Source organism: Hyaena hyaena, unplaced genomic scaffold, assembly GCF_003009895.1.
Source record: "Hyaena hyaena isolate Hyena2069 unplaced genomic scaffold, ASM300989v1 scaffold_1554, whole genome shotgun sequence".
Taxonomy (NCBI): Eukaryota; Metazoa; Chordata; class Mammalia; order Carnivora; family Hyaenidae; genus Hyaena; species Hyaena hyaena.
Genome location: NW_024082188.1, coordinates 135,872 through 151,059, shown reverse-complemented (window position 1 = coordinate 151,059; position 15,188 = coordinate 135,872). Strand labels below are relative to the sequence as shown.

The 15,188-nt window shown below is 37.0% G+C and overlaps 1 protein-coding gene across 1 annotated transcript in view; it reads left to right on the top strand.

Moving 5' to 3' along the window:
• LOC120226010 (cadherin-12-like) overlaps positions 1 to 15,188 on the top strand; it is a gene marked incomplete at its 3' end in the record, with an annotated part of 197,352 nt that overhangs the window by 111,080 nt on the left and 71,084 nt on the right. The window contains exon 2 of the mRNA XM_039224198.1: positions 11,879 to 12,296. Coding sequence (XP_039080129.1) covers positions 12,066 to 12,296 — 231 coding nt within the window. The remainder of the gene's footprint in view (positions 1 to 11,878; positions 12,297 to 15,188) is intronic.

Genomic DNA, 15,188 nt, shown 5'->3' with positions numbered 1-15,188 from the left:
ATTTTCCTCTAGGAATGCTATGGTTTCAAGGTCTCACATTTAGGTTCATGTTGAGTTTATTTTTGTATATCGTGTAAGAAAGGGGTCCCATTTTATTTTCTTGCATGTAGCTGTCCAGTTTTCCCAACACCATTTGTATCAGAGACTGTCATTTCCAAATTCTATGTTCCTGCCTTCTTTTTCTAGGGTAATTGACAGGATCATCCTGGGTTTATTTCTGGGATCTCTATTCTGTTCTACTGACCTCTGAGTCTGTCTTTGCACCAGTATCATATTGTTTTGATCACTACAGGCTTGTAGTATGTCTTGAAATTGGGATTGTGATATCTCTAGTTTGCTCTTCTTTTCAAGATTGTTTTGGCTATTCGGGGTCTTTTGTGTTTATATACAAATTTTAGGACTGTTTGTTCTAGTTCTGTGAAATTTGTTGTTGGTATCTTGATAGAGATTACATTCATCTGTAGATTGCTTTGGGTACTATGGAAATTTTCACAATATTGGCTCTTCCAATCTATGAGCAAGGGATATCATTCCATTTGTTTGTGTCATCTTCAATTTCTTTCATCAGTGTTTCATAGCTTTTGGAGTACAGGTCTGTCACCAACTTGGTTAGGTTTATTTCTAAGTATTTTATTATTCTTGGTATAGTTGTAAATGCAATTGTTTTCTTAATTCTCTTTCATATCAAATATTCCAGCTGTTCCAGGGGCCTCTTGAATGTCTCTTAACTCAAAGTTAGTTTGAAGTCAAAAAGACTTTATTTAGAATTTGAATTTTGGGAACTTTGTCAAAAATGCAAAAAAAAGTTTGAACACTTGATTAAGTAAGACCATTGATTATTATGAAATAATACTTAATTATCTATTTAACCAAAATGAAAAAAAATATTTTAAGGCAAATATAGAAGGTTATGTAGTTGTTAGCAAAAAATTAGCTTTTAATACTGAGAAGTTTCAGTTTTCTTAAGTAATCACAGACGTGATTAAGACAATATGAAGCATAGGACATTATTTTGATAAAATATGAAATTCTTATTTTCTAGGCAGATTACTTTAAAGGCAAAGAAAAACCCTTCATAATCTCTTATTACAAAGAACAGAACAAGTAGTTCAAGAAAACTTTGTCATTTTAACAGAGAAAATCAAAGTTTAATTTTGTACCAGCTTACTTTTGATATTAAAGATCATTCACTTAATTAAAATTATTCCAATTTTAGCCAGCCCAAACAACACACACAAATTCCTTCCCAAAGATTTATTTTCCACAAGCCTTCTAAGACTTTATTTTTCCTCATTAAAACACACATTTTACTTTGCTTACATGTGGAGATGTTTCCCTTATTATTTCTAGAAGCTTTAATTGCATACATTAATTAGAATTCTTAACCCTTAGAAACCTTACTTCCTAGTGAAAACTAAGAAGTAAACAATTGTGAACTGTTTCTTTTAACACCTTTCTTTAGATTAGCAAATTTAAGAATATATTTAATAATTTCTAGAAGCATATGTCTTTCTCAGTTTTCTAATGTAGCACTAACACATTCAAATATCTTTTAGATAAGTCTGTATTTAGTAATATTTCAGTATTTTATGTTATTTGGAAATGATCTAGGTATTTAATAATTACCCATCATCTAATTTAACCTAGCAAAACTCTAAAGAGTTATGTCACCAAAAAGGTTTGAGAAAATTATTTGATTAGACATAAATATTGCTGAAAAGTTCATTATAAACTCATTATCTTATACTTATTAATTAACGTTTTCTTAATAATTATATTTAAATTCATTATGAAAATTTAACAAGACATCAGAGCTAACCACCTTTAAGCTATCGTTTTTGCTACAAACTCTGTAAGAGGTAACATGAATCCATTTGACCTTTAGTAAGTGGAGGTAGAATAAAAGTATTATATTTAATACTGATAACTCTAAAGACATGCTAATTTTAATTAAACCAACAACTTAAACTAGCTTAAAAGAAAATACTTAATATTTTCCTAGATCATGGGAATCTAAAATTCATTTGGGTTAAGGTTCTATCATATTTCTGAGAACTTAATTTTATAGAAGCACTTAATTTTCCTTAAGCTAATTAAGTAGAGCTCTTTAGCCAATTAATGTTGACAGCACCATTCAGAGGTAGAAAATGCCACATATCTGCAACATATATGAACATACAGATGGACACAAGAAGAGACCATATAGCTTCCATTTTAAAGTTGATGGCATAAATTAGATAAAATACTACAAAATTATAAAAAGAAGTTGGATCTATTCAAATGACCTGTCTCCTTTAATTCTCCTTCTGATAAGAATTATCTACCAGAAGTTTATATGTCAAAGAGATGGTCTAGATATGAGACCCAGGGAATAACATATACTTCTCAAAAGCAGAGGGGAAAAAAATGAAAGCTCTTCTTAGAAAGACTTTTGTTCCCCATAGCAAGAATTTTTGCAATTTTTACAAGATTTTTGAAATAAACAGGAGGTAAAAAAAACATGATTAGTGGACTGAATTGTTTGTGGAGCCACATCTCTGATCCTTTAATGACTAGATTTGTAAGACAAGGACAACTATTTTTAATTCCTCAAAAGTTGAGTTGCCACCTCCATGATATCAAAGACTAACACACCCATTGCTCTAGGCTGGAATGTTTTTCCTCTGGGAGCATTTAGCTTAGGAGAGAGGCCTAAAAAATTTCCTATCAGAGTCTAAATATTCCCCTCCAATTTGATCAAATTTCTGATCATAAAGTCATTAATTTTTTTCAAATATCTTGTCAGCTTTCTGCTGAGACAAATAAATATTTCTGGCAGTATTGAAAAACCCCATTAATTTTACTTTCTTCTTGATTGTTTAGGAAAATAATATAACAGTTTATCAGAAAATCTCTCAGAATTTGAGAGGGGCCCATGTGGGTGAGAGTCCTCATTCTGGAGTAGATATGGGAGCATTCAAAGTGATGTTGAAGAATTTGCATAGGGCCTTTGAGGACATCTTTTCCAGTGGCCCAGTTGATTACAACTGGGAGACTTTAATCCTTGGGGCCACATTTTGATGATGGGCCCCTAGGAGTATGCAATGTGGGGATGTGAGGTGTTTCAGATTCCTTTTGTCTTTAATGTTTCATTAGTTTTTTGCAATGCATCTTTCAATAAGGTTATCTTAGAATCTTGAAGCCTTTGGCAAGCTTTACATGACAATAAAAATAGGTAGCTCATTCTATTTGTTTAATGTGAAAACCCTTACTTTCAAGTTCAGTTTAATTTCTTTTTAATGTTTATTCATTTTTTTGAGCGAGAGGGAGACAAGAGCACTAGTGGGAGAGGGACAGAGAGAGGGTGACACAGAATCCAAAGCAGGCTCCAGGCTCTGAGCTAGAAGTGCAGAGCCTGATATGGGGCTCAAAATCAGGAACCATGAGATCATGACCTGAACCAAAGTCAGACACTTAACTGACTGAGCCAACCAGGTGCCCCTCAAGTTCACTTTTTAAATAGAACGTCTTGTCTAGTTGGAATGTGCCCCACAATAGCTACTGTAATTACAGGTGGTCTTTGTTAAAACTTTCTTTTTTTTTTTTTTTTTTTTTGTAAATATCTGCAGCTTCCATGGACCCCAGTTCTCATAAACAAAATAAACAAGTACACTCACCTCTTTGGATATAAAGGGTTGCATTTCTCTTAATTAGGCCTTTGGGTTTCTCAGAGTCAAACTCATACCTGAGAGGGACATGCCACAGGATTGGAATTGTGGGGTGTTTTATAGTACCTCAGAATTTCCTTGAGGTTGGCGGTGAACAGAGTGTCAATCTGACCAGTTTTCCAACCACACTACTTCCTCACAGGAATCTTTTTGAAGGAGTCAGCACCAACAGCTTTTAAATGCTTGACTTATGCCCAATATTTTTTGCAGCTTTCTGGCTTCTGAGTTCCCCATTAGCAGTAGTCATTACCGGAGCCAGTCTAGCTAAATTGGTCCCTAGTCCAACCCTGGACTTAGTTTGCTTTTTAAATTGGACTCTGCCCAATACTGGCCAGGTACTACCAAATAATTCCCCTAGGACTTTGGACTGGTGAAAAGGATTGAACCAGAAGTTATCAACAAAAGGGAACCATGGACGAATTTCAAACAAATGGAGAACTATAGCTGCCACCAAGAGTTACCAGTGTAGAATCTGGGCAAGGATTCCAAACAAATGAAGAACTGCAGACTAAACCACCCACAGTTCCCAACACAGAATCTGTGGACAGAAGCAAAGGGCTGGGATGTTCCACTTAAAAACCTGGGAATCATCATTTGAAATGCCATTAGTTTTCAGTGTGGGAGCTGGGGACTGGAGAGAGCACTTAACTAGCAGACTCCAAAACGGGGACTGCAGAGTGATTCCGAATAAGCAGGGAACCGCACCTACTACCACCTGTTCCCAATGTGGAATCTGGGAATCTGGGGACAAAATCTGGGGTTGGGTTTCTGATCAAATGGGGAACCGATTGGAAAGCCAATGAGATCAGGAGCTCCACACAAAGAGAACGGAGCTCAGGACAGAGAAGAGCTCTCCCACGGTTTTCAGAAAGCGTTGGCAGGAGACCATGCCTGAGTTTCTCCTTGTTTCCGAAAGCCCTCAGTTCCCTTCAGATCCCATGGCTGCCACCAAATCTGTTAGACAAAATTCAGCTGAGTAAATTTAAGTATCCAGTTGGCCTTACCTAACCACTCATGTGTAGGGCAGCATCCTATCTAACAAGTCAAAAGGAGTTCTGTCAAATGGAAGGATTTTATAGGTGGAAATGGGACAGGACAAAGTTATTGGGAAAAGAAATGAAAGGATTATTTTAGGCAAAGTTACCTTCCATTAGGGAAAAGCAGGGGGTTTATGAGGCAGATTACCTCGCCCATGCTGGCTGGGAAGTTCAAGCATGATTGATTTAAAATTCCACTTCTGAGAGAAGGTGAAACTGCAGTTTAGTCTTGGTTGGCTGTCCTGAAGGGGAGTCTTGTTTTTTCTTGTCTTTTCTTGTCACTTCTTGTCTTTTCTTGTCTTTTCCTGTCTTGTTTTATCTTCTTTTCTCTTCTTTCCTTTTCTTTTCTTTTCTTTTTTCTTTTCCCTTTCCTTTCCTTTCCTTTCCTTTTTTCTTTTTCCTTCTCTTCTGTTTTAAACAGTGTAGCATCTATAAGTCAGAGAGCAAGGATCAATGAACTCCACAAATTAAGCTCATAGAGAGTAATTATCACCTTGAGACATCTTTGTTACATTCCCAAAAGGCAACAGAAATTGGTTTACTGTCTCCTTCACAGCATCAAATTCATGAAATACAAAAGTTGGGATTAAGGTTTTGCTACATCAGAGACAGTAATTTTCCTTTTGGTGTGGGCTTAGTAACCTAGAGCCTGCTTCAGATTTCATGTCCCCCTCTCTGCCCCTACCCTGCTTGCTCTCTGTCTCTCTCTCTCAAAAATAGATAAACATTAAAAAAAATTTTTTTAAACCTTTAGAAAATTTTTCTAGAGTCGAATTCTTGAACTATCAGATTTGCCTAGAATCTTTTTTTTAATGTTTATTTTTTGAGAAAGAGAGAGAGAGAGGGAGACAGGGAGACAGAGCCTGAGTGGGTGAAGGGCAGAGAGAGAGGGAGACACAGAATCCACAGCAGGCTCCAGGCTCTGAACTGTCACCACAGAGCCCGACGCGGGTCTCAAACCCAAGAACTGTGAGATCATGACCTGAGCCGAAGTCAGACCCTTACCTGACTGAGCCACCCAGGTGCTCCTAGAATCTTTAAATACTTATGGATGGTAATGAAATGTATACAATACAAAGCAGAAAAAATTAAATACAAAGTTAACTCACATTTAAAAGTAATGTTTTTGAGGTAAAGAGTTACATGAGGACAAGTATGAGTTTATTGTTATTTTTATAATTTCAAGATTACATAATTATTTTTCTTTTTAATACGCAAAAGAAGGTCTTCCTCTGTATTATTTCAAATTAAAAGACCATTTATTTAGAAGATAGGATGAGGGACAGGAGATTTTTTTCTTCTTCTTCTTTTTATTTTTTTAGCTTTAAGACGTGCCCTTGTAAAATTACAGATCACAGACATAATCACCACTAAAGTTTTTCAAGATGCAGGTGGTCTTAGAGTGACACTCATAATAAAGAATTATTTATAATAACTAACATACCTGTCAGCCTAATAAGATGCTTTCCAACATAGACCCTTTCAGTATAATTTATAGGAAGTAGACCTTTTATCAGGAGTTATTCTTCAAAGCACACACAGCCAGGATTATGTAAATAACTGTGGAAAACACAGGCTTTGGATATCTCTCAGCTTTGGAAACTCCTGTAATGAGTATTTCACATGCACGTATCCCCTCCTTTGATATATGATCATTTAAAAAAAGCTTCCTTCTGCTAAAAGGAATGTTTGACTCCAGAGACTCATTGCCAGGTTTGAAAAGTCTTTAGAAAGCCACTTTGGCTCTACAAAAGTTTAGGAATATTGGAGATATATAAATTTTTAAACGCTATGCCCAAAATCCAGTATATGGAACAGCACACACCTCTGGTGATGTCCTTTGTAACAAATGCATCTTCTTTAAAGGTTCTCATGTTTCCATAGGGTGCTGACACCTCAGAATAAGTCTGCTATTCTCGCTCTGATAGCAACACCACTGGTACTGGGGCAAGTGGTCCCAGCTTGATGGTTCAGTATAGCTTTTCCTTGTAATTTAGGCTTTGTTTCATGCCTGGGGGGAGTTGTTTCTCTTTCAGTTAAGAACCAGAGTCCTTCAGTCTCCCTACATTACTTTCCTTGTGATATAGCACTTTAAGAGCTCCCTCGCTGACAACTGTGGCCGGAGGCTGGGATCTGCTGGGAGCAGCATCATGCCCTGAAAATAATATCAGTTCATGTGTTCACTAAGGGACCGCAGTGTAACAGAGTCCTGGAACGGCTTGTAGGATTAGACTGTAATAGCATGAGTTAGGAAGTGCACAGACACACACGTTCTCATTCAGTGAGGAGCTTAAAAACAACACTTGATTTCCGCATGTATATAGGCCACAGACACGAGACTGTTGATTGCGTCCCCACATTTCAAATGCTACTTGGCAGATCATTACTTAGCATAAAACTGTGCAGTGAACAGATCTGTGTTGTTCCAAAACCCATCTTTTTATCCACCTATTTTATTATTTGATTAAGCATACCATGGTTCGAAGTGACCCCCAAATTCAGAGCTGTCAAGTCGGTCTAACAGGCTGCCCGCTCCTCTGGCTGACCCTGGCCCGCATCCCCACATCAAACGCTCTGGGAAGAAGCCTTCACGGTTGGAACCCTCCTTACCTCCATCTCTGTAGGACACCTGCTTCGGTCATCAGGCCTGTCTAGCACTATGCCGGGTGGATTTGCTGAGCTCTGATGGGGTTTCCTAATTCTCAGGCACCATCCAATTCTGCCAGCACACTGGCCCTGTCAATTTTTGCAGTCTCCCACCCACCCCCGTCTGTGCCTAGAATTATGTGTCTCTTCACATCCTGGTAGGTGAAGGCAGGGAGTCCTGTCTTCTGACTGAAAAGAAACTAAGCTGACCTGATAGCTTCAATTCACTAACTTTACAGAAGATCTGAAGGAATCTAAAGAAACTTAAGCTGCCCCAATATCGAAATAGTTATTTAGCTTTGGAAAAGAGAATTTATTTGGAAGTCAGGTCTTTAAGCTCATATTCCTTGTCTTGTTATGATTTGAAACCCACAGTGTTTTCATCTATTTATGGATTCACTAACATAGGGGCAGAACAGAAGAGCATCTGAGAAGATGAATTCTGAAGTCAGATTGCCCAGATTCAAACCCACCTGCTGTGTATTCATTTGTGGACCAGGACCATGTCATTTAAGTTTTGTGTTCCTTCATTTCCTTTGTGAAATGGGCATAATAGCAGCACCTTCTTCACAGAGGTGCAAATGCACATGCATCTCTAATATAAATTATTACTGTTGTTATTAATAAGGACTAAAGGGTTTGAAGTCAGGAGAAGGATGGGGCACCTGGGTGGCTCGGTTGGTTGGGCGTCCGACTTCGGCTCAGGTCATCATCTCACAGTGCATGGGTTCGAGCCCTGCTTCGGGCTCTGTGCTGACAACTCAGAGCCTGCAGCCTGCTTCAGATTCTATATCTCCCTCTCTCTCTGACCCTCCCCTGCTCGCATTGTCTCTGTCTCTCAGAAATAAATAAAACATTAGAAAAAAATTTTTTAAAAAAAGGAGAAGGGTTAGATGCCAAGGCTTGTGCAAAGGTAGATCGTGCAGGCCCTGTTAAGTTCATGTATATGGTATTAAAAATCCTAACTTCAAGATGTACTCTCTTGGCGACTTTCAAATACATAACACTGCTTTTAACTATTGTCTCCATGGTGTACATTACATCTTCCGTGTGCACTGAGAAGGCTTTATGTTGTTAATTACAGATGTTTCTACTACACTATGGTATGTGAATTTCTAAAAAGCTGTGCATTCTGTAGAATTTATATTAAAACAGCAGGAATCATGGGAAGAAATAGGATTCTGTGCAAATCCCCAAAACTTTTGAAGTCACCCCTAGCAATCATTATCGTAAGGGAAATATTAGCATAAAGGAACTACTAGTAAGTAAATATTACTTTAAATACTAAATTCTATTCTAAGGAGAAAGAAGTTTAAGGGACATAAAAGTGGAAGAACAAAACCTGTGTCCAAACAGAGTCAGAGGAAAGACAATGAACGTGAGGAAAATGGGGTTATTAGTCCATACTGTTCTCCTCCATAGCTCCAGTTAACTTCAGCCTTATTACAGTATTTTGTGCTTGTGTTTAGCTGTTACTTTTTTTTCTGATATAAATCTTGAATGTGCTGAGGAATTAGCGTATGAAACCCCATGTTTTTCATGTTATCATCACATTCTTCTTAACTAATCATTTATAAGCCAATCTCCTCATGTTACAGACACATATGCTAGTGTAGCAGTAGGGGATGATATAGATAGATTAGAAGTTCTAAAGGATCACTCTAAAGGGGATCGACACTCAGATTGTGGATGCTTTGACTCCAAAGGGGAAAGGGTAGCTGGAACCAGACTGGTTGCCATGAGGATGAATATACCCAGGTGCCCAACGTCAAAAATCCCTAATATAAAAACAAAACGGAAAAACCAATGTTAAAGAAATAACCTTAGGTATCAATGCTCTCTAACTCTTTATTTTGATACCGTACTTCCCCTAAAACGTGGAGGAGAAAAATTTCATGGAACAGAAAAGCAAAAATAGAGCCCAAGTATATATACTAGACTAGGTTTGGGAAGTCAGAGTTCCTGCCATACATCTTTTCTATTCCTGTTTATTTCCCCAGCTGTTCCGTGCACTTGTGGGCTACGATTGACACGAGTATGGAAGGAAACATGGAAGAAAGGGAAAGGCTAAGAAATTAGAACACTTTGGATGTTGATGTTAGTAATGTTAACTTGAGTACAGATGAAGAAACTATGTACACTGTACCTGCTTGAACTTTTGAAAATCATTGCAAATATTCTCTGACCTCTTTAGCATATTGTCACATAGACATAAACAGTTCATGCTAGGTTATCTGGTTTTGAATGTTACGAGTGAATTACTTAAGTGACAACTATAGTTTGTGAGTTAAATTCTTGCTGTCCAATAAAAAATAATGCAAACCACAACTGTGAGCTTCATATATGATTTTAACTTTCTAATACACATATTGGGAAAAGAAATAGGCAAAGTTAATTTTAACCGCTTATTTAACAGAATATATCCAAAATATTATCATGCCAACAAATAATATAGAAATTGAAATATTCTATATTCTTCTTTATATGTATTAATTCCCTGAAATTTGCTACATAATTCAAAAATCTCAAATTGCCACATTCAGCTAAGTAGCCACATATGGCTACTGGTTACCATATTGGACAATGTACATCTAAGTTGACTTTTTATGAACATTATTTTGCCAGAATAAAAAGCTGCAATTAACCATATACCTACTAATGTCTTTGTCAGTATCTAACAGTCTCATCCCTTCAAACAAAAGAAAAATTAGCATATCTTGTTTTATTTCTTTTTTGGGGGAGTATTCTCATAGAATGCTTTCAAATTAAAACTTTTGGATATCTCCCATCTCATATCTTATTTCAAACCTGGTCCCCACATGAAATGTTTAAATTTGAATATTTGTGAGGAGTGCATTATAACTTTTGTTATATTGTGGATAACTGAATAAGGATTGAGCTGAATTGCAGCTGACAAGTTGCCCTGTTTTATAGACATTTCATTAAACATATATTGATTTTGATTTTAGTTCTCTTGTTTTGGAAGCGTTATATATAATTTCTAGACTCCAACATGTTTGGCTCTTGAAGACCTTCCAATTTTAGTCTGTAGGCACTGAACCCCTTAAAGCCAAGTGCATAAAATCGTGCTGGCTCCAACCACATTTTTCCCATGCCTGCTCCCAGGATATATGTAGGATTGTTCCTGTCTGTTTTGTTCTCAGTGCAATTGTCATGTAAAGCTGGCTTTTGCTAACTTAAGTTCTGCCATCAGGATATTCCATCTGTTGTTTTTGTTTGTTTGTTTGTTTGTCCCCCTCGCCCCCAGCATTAGGTGAATTTGCTTTCATTTATTTGTTTTCTTTACATTTATTTTCTGTCTCTGATTTAAGAAAGACAAAGATTGTGTATGTTTTCTCATTTACTGTTCAATAAAAGATATTGTAGACTCTCGATAAACTTTAGATAAGTGAATGAAAAAAAGAAAAAGAAAAAAGAATAGTTGCTTGTTGTAAGGAAGAGTTCAAAGCTCCCTTAACCTAAACTCAGAAGAGAAGTTCTATCTGGTGGGGATCCAAGGTTGCTCCAACCTGTACACCTTATACAAAATAATGCTAGAGAGGCAATTCTTTTAAAGTTAAAGCTTATAAAGGCTTATAAAACCATTCTGACATTTTATCAATCATTTATAATTCAGCAATATCATTGACTTACAATTAGTAATTTATCTTGTCCTTCCTGGAAGGTCTGATTCTTTTCATTCTCCCACTTTAGAGATTACCTTTTGCTTTTTATTTTTTTTTTCTTATTCTCTAAATGTGTGGTTCTCAATCTTACCCTTTTTTGCTTCTTCCAGGAGATTTTAGTAATGTCTGAAGAAAAATTTCGTTGTCACAATTGGGAGTGGGGGGGAGGGGGCTCCTGTCATTTCCTCAGCAAAAGAAAGAAATGTGGCTAAAAGTCAAATGCACATAATAGCACATAATACCTCAAATGTCAAAGGGTGACATTGTGAAAACTTCCCCCACATTAAAAATAGTGATCTGTGTTTTATCCTTAAAATGATTATTGAATTTTAGAAATTGCTTCTGTTAGTGGTACACCCTTTGCTTCATTATACCTAAAGCTTTTTGAAGTTTGCAAACAACTTAGTTTATCCAAATTTGCAAGTTGAATAGCAGTGGCCATTTAGCAGTGTAATTCTTTTCCAGTCTATCCTCTCTGTTTATTTTTTAAGTTTATTTATTTTTGAGAGATACAGAGACTGTGTGAGCAAGGAAGTGTCAGAGAGAGAGAGAGACAGAGAGGCAGAAAGAGAGGTAGAGAGAGAGGTTCCATGCCATTAGCACAGCGTTCAATGCGGGGTTCAAAACTCACGAAACTGTGAGATCATGATCTGAGCCAAAACCAAGAGTCAGACACTCAACCGACTGAGCCACCCAGGTGCACTTCTATTTCTTTAAGTGTTGGCATACACGTTGGGGGTTTTGATGACTATCATCACATAATTCTGTCAACTTAATATATCTTTGTTAATCTGTTTTATAGGTCCCTTTAGATGGAATGTAATACAGCAGAAACCTTTTCATCAAAAGGATTAATGCCTGCATTATCATTTCTTCAATAAGTCAGAAAAGTTAAGTGGTGGAGGCCACAGACACCTCAAACCTGGATTCCACAATTCCACTTTAAGTGCTGGAGTTTTTATTACCCTGCTGTAGGAAAGCCTTTGCCAATGCTTACAAGGAACTGTTTATCCCTGCTTCTCTGGGTCCTGTTTGATGGAGGTCTCCTAACACCACTTCAACCACAGCCACAACAGACTTTAGTCACAGAACCAACAGAAAATGTTATCCACCTGCCAGGGCGGAGATCACATTTCCAGCGAGTTAAACGTGGCTGGGTATGGAATCAATTTTTTGTGCTGGAAGAATACATGGGCTCCGAACCTCAGTATGTGGGAAAGGTAATGGCGTGTTTCTTTTGACAACCACTTGATAGCAAGGGGTATTATGCATTGTGTATTGTGTATGGGTGTTTTGCACAGGAGCTGAACAAACCAGTGACTAGAACACTGGAATTGAAATCCAAGAATGCTGGTTTCTCTTCCTGACCCAGGGGCCGGGTAAGCTTTGGAATATCACTTAATCTCTTTTTACCTCAATCCTCCCTGGTCATTTGAATAAAATGAATATATATTTTGGTCCTATTTTAAAAATTCTGTTCCTATTTTTTAAATTTTGTTTTTATTTTTAACACTCTTTGCTTAAGACATAAAGTCAAAATAGTAAATGTCATTAAAAGTGTCATTATAGCACATTATTGCTGACAGACATTCTAGAATTGTCTACCAATAAGACACATAGAAAAAAAAAATCACCAGGCCTAAATATTCTAAACTGCGATTGGTATCCTTGAATGACCAGGATGTCAAAATATTTGGAATGTGGTTTTGAAGTACTTGACATAGTTTATTTATTATATGTTTTGGAAGCTATTTATGAAGCTATTTGTGACCAAAGTGATACATTTTGGAACCCAAATACATACACCTCAATCTTCAACGCAGCGTGTCAGTTTTCAACCTCATTGTAAGTTCATAGAGATTTATTTTTTTCACAAAATAGTTGATAGCACCTCTTTGTTTCATCACATTGATGCTTTTTTGCTGTTTTCCTTACATAACATTTTTAATCTAGGTCTACAGTAGATAAAAGCTATCAATGCTACCAAAAAAATCGTTTCCAAGAAATAGATATTTTATTTTATTTATGTTTTGTTAACTGTTTTTAAATGTTCTAAAGGATTTTGCCATAGTTTTATTTTTTTAATTTTTTAATGTTTATTTATTTTTGAGAGAGAGAGAGTGTGAGCAGGAGAGGGGCAGAGAGACAGGGAGACACAGAATCTGAAGCAGGCTCCAGGCTCTGACCTGTCAGCACAGAGCCTGACATGGGGCTTGAACTCACAGACTGTGAGATCATGACCTGAGCCAAAATCAGACGCTTAACCACCTGAGCCACCCAGGTGCCCCAACCATGGTTTTAATAAAAACATATATGCTTGAAAAGAGTTTAAAACAAATCCAAAGACAGAAATAGAAAACAATGGTAAGATTAGGTCCTATTGCACATTAAAGTCCTCAGGGCTTTCTAGAAGCCTAAACTAATGAGAAATATGATAAGTCTTATGATGCAATGTTAGGGTAAAGGAAGCAAATCCATTCTAGATTTAAATTATTTGCCCGGTACTTTTGGAATTTACCCTTTAGAAATGTATTTAAAGAATATTGAATAATACAGTGGAAAAGGTCTCCAAATAGAACCTTTGTTGAAAATGAACACATAGCTAGGGTTTCTCTGAGGTGTCTAGGGCCTCAGGCAAATATTTTCTGTGGGCTATCTCTATATGAAATTTGAGTCACACCAAATCTGTCTTTGAGTACCATTTTGGGAGTCCAATTTGTAGTGATTTTGTAAAAAAATATACAATGCCATTAGCAGAAGCAATCTCCTTGACAGCCACCTCCTAGGAATCGGGGCCTGGTCATGTAGCCCTGGGACAACTCCATAGGGCTCCACAGGTGGTCTGATGAATCCAAAATTCAGTAGAAAGAGAGGGGCTTCACAAGAAAGCCCCAGTTGTTGCAGTTCAGCCCATGACACCCCATCCAGATGGCACTGTTGCCCACAAATAGACCTGGGAAAAATAAAGGGTCTCAGAAAATCTTGAGGAAAGCATTCCAGCACACAGAAGGCCCCTGATGTTAGTGTACATTGGTTTTGCTCATATGACTCCTCTATATGATTGTGAAATATAATAATCATTATGGTGAGATAGCTTCATGTTGCTCTAGGACACTTGTTTCTTATCAGTTAATGTAATATAAAGATCAAGTTTTGAAATCTAAGACGAAGGGGCAGGTAGCATAGCTTTAAAACTGCCTCACATGTCTCTGTATTCTCAACTCGGCTTGTGACAGAAGCTAGATTTCACATTGAGGTTCCTGGCAAGTATCTAATGAGAAAGTCTTCTCTCTGGTTTTGATCAAAACAGATTCATAGCCTTTAGTCACCTGAATCTGAAGTGAGAGGATTGTTTGTTGAAAAATTAATGAAACTGGGTCGCCTGGGTGGCTCAGTCTGTTAAGCATTCAACTTCAGCTCAGGTCATGATCTCAGGGCTTGTGGGTTCAAGCCCCACGTCAGGCTCTGTGCTGACAGCTAGCTCGAGCCTGGAGCCTGTTTTAGATTCTGAATCTCCCTCTGTCTCTGACCCTCCCCTGCTCATAGTGTCTCTCTCTCTCTCTCAGAAATAAATAAAACACTAAAAATTTAAAAAAAAGAAAAATTAATGAAACTGACTCTACTCTGCCTTAAATAGAGCAGCATTTCACCTAGCAATTGTATTTCCAAGTTTGGTTTGATCCTCTGGAATCACACCTTTGTACTTGGTACTTGAGTATAGAATTCATGTAATTCATTTAAAAGATGAATTGGCCTTTATAATTAGATTTTTAAAGGAGTAGGTCTAAGATCTAACCTGCTATTAAATTAAAACAAGAGTATTTTCAGTCACATATTTGTAACATGTGATGAAAAGCTGTGCTTCTTCTGTAATGTACATTCCCAGCGCAGATGAAACAATAGTTGCTAAGGTTTCCTTTCCACATGGAAACTAATTACAGTTTAATTAACTCTGTCTTGATGAGTCTAGATGTGGGAATAGTAATATGATAACATCGGGACCAATTCAAGTCATTACGTGTATGTGTGTAAACATATATTAACGTATTTTTGCTTCGGCTCTTTTTGGAAAGGGCTTGAGACAGTTCACCGAAAAATAAAATATTATAAAT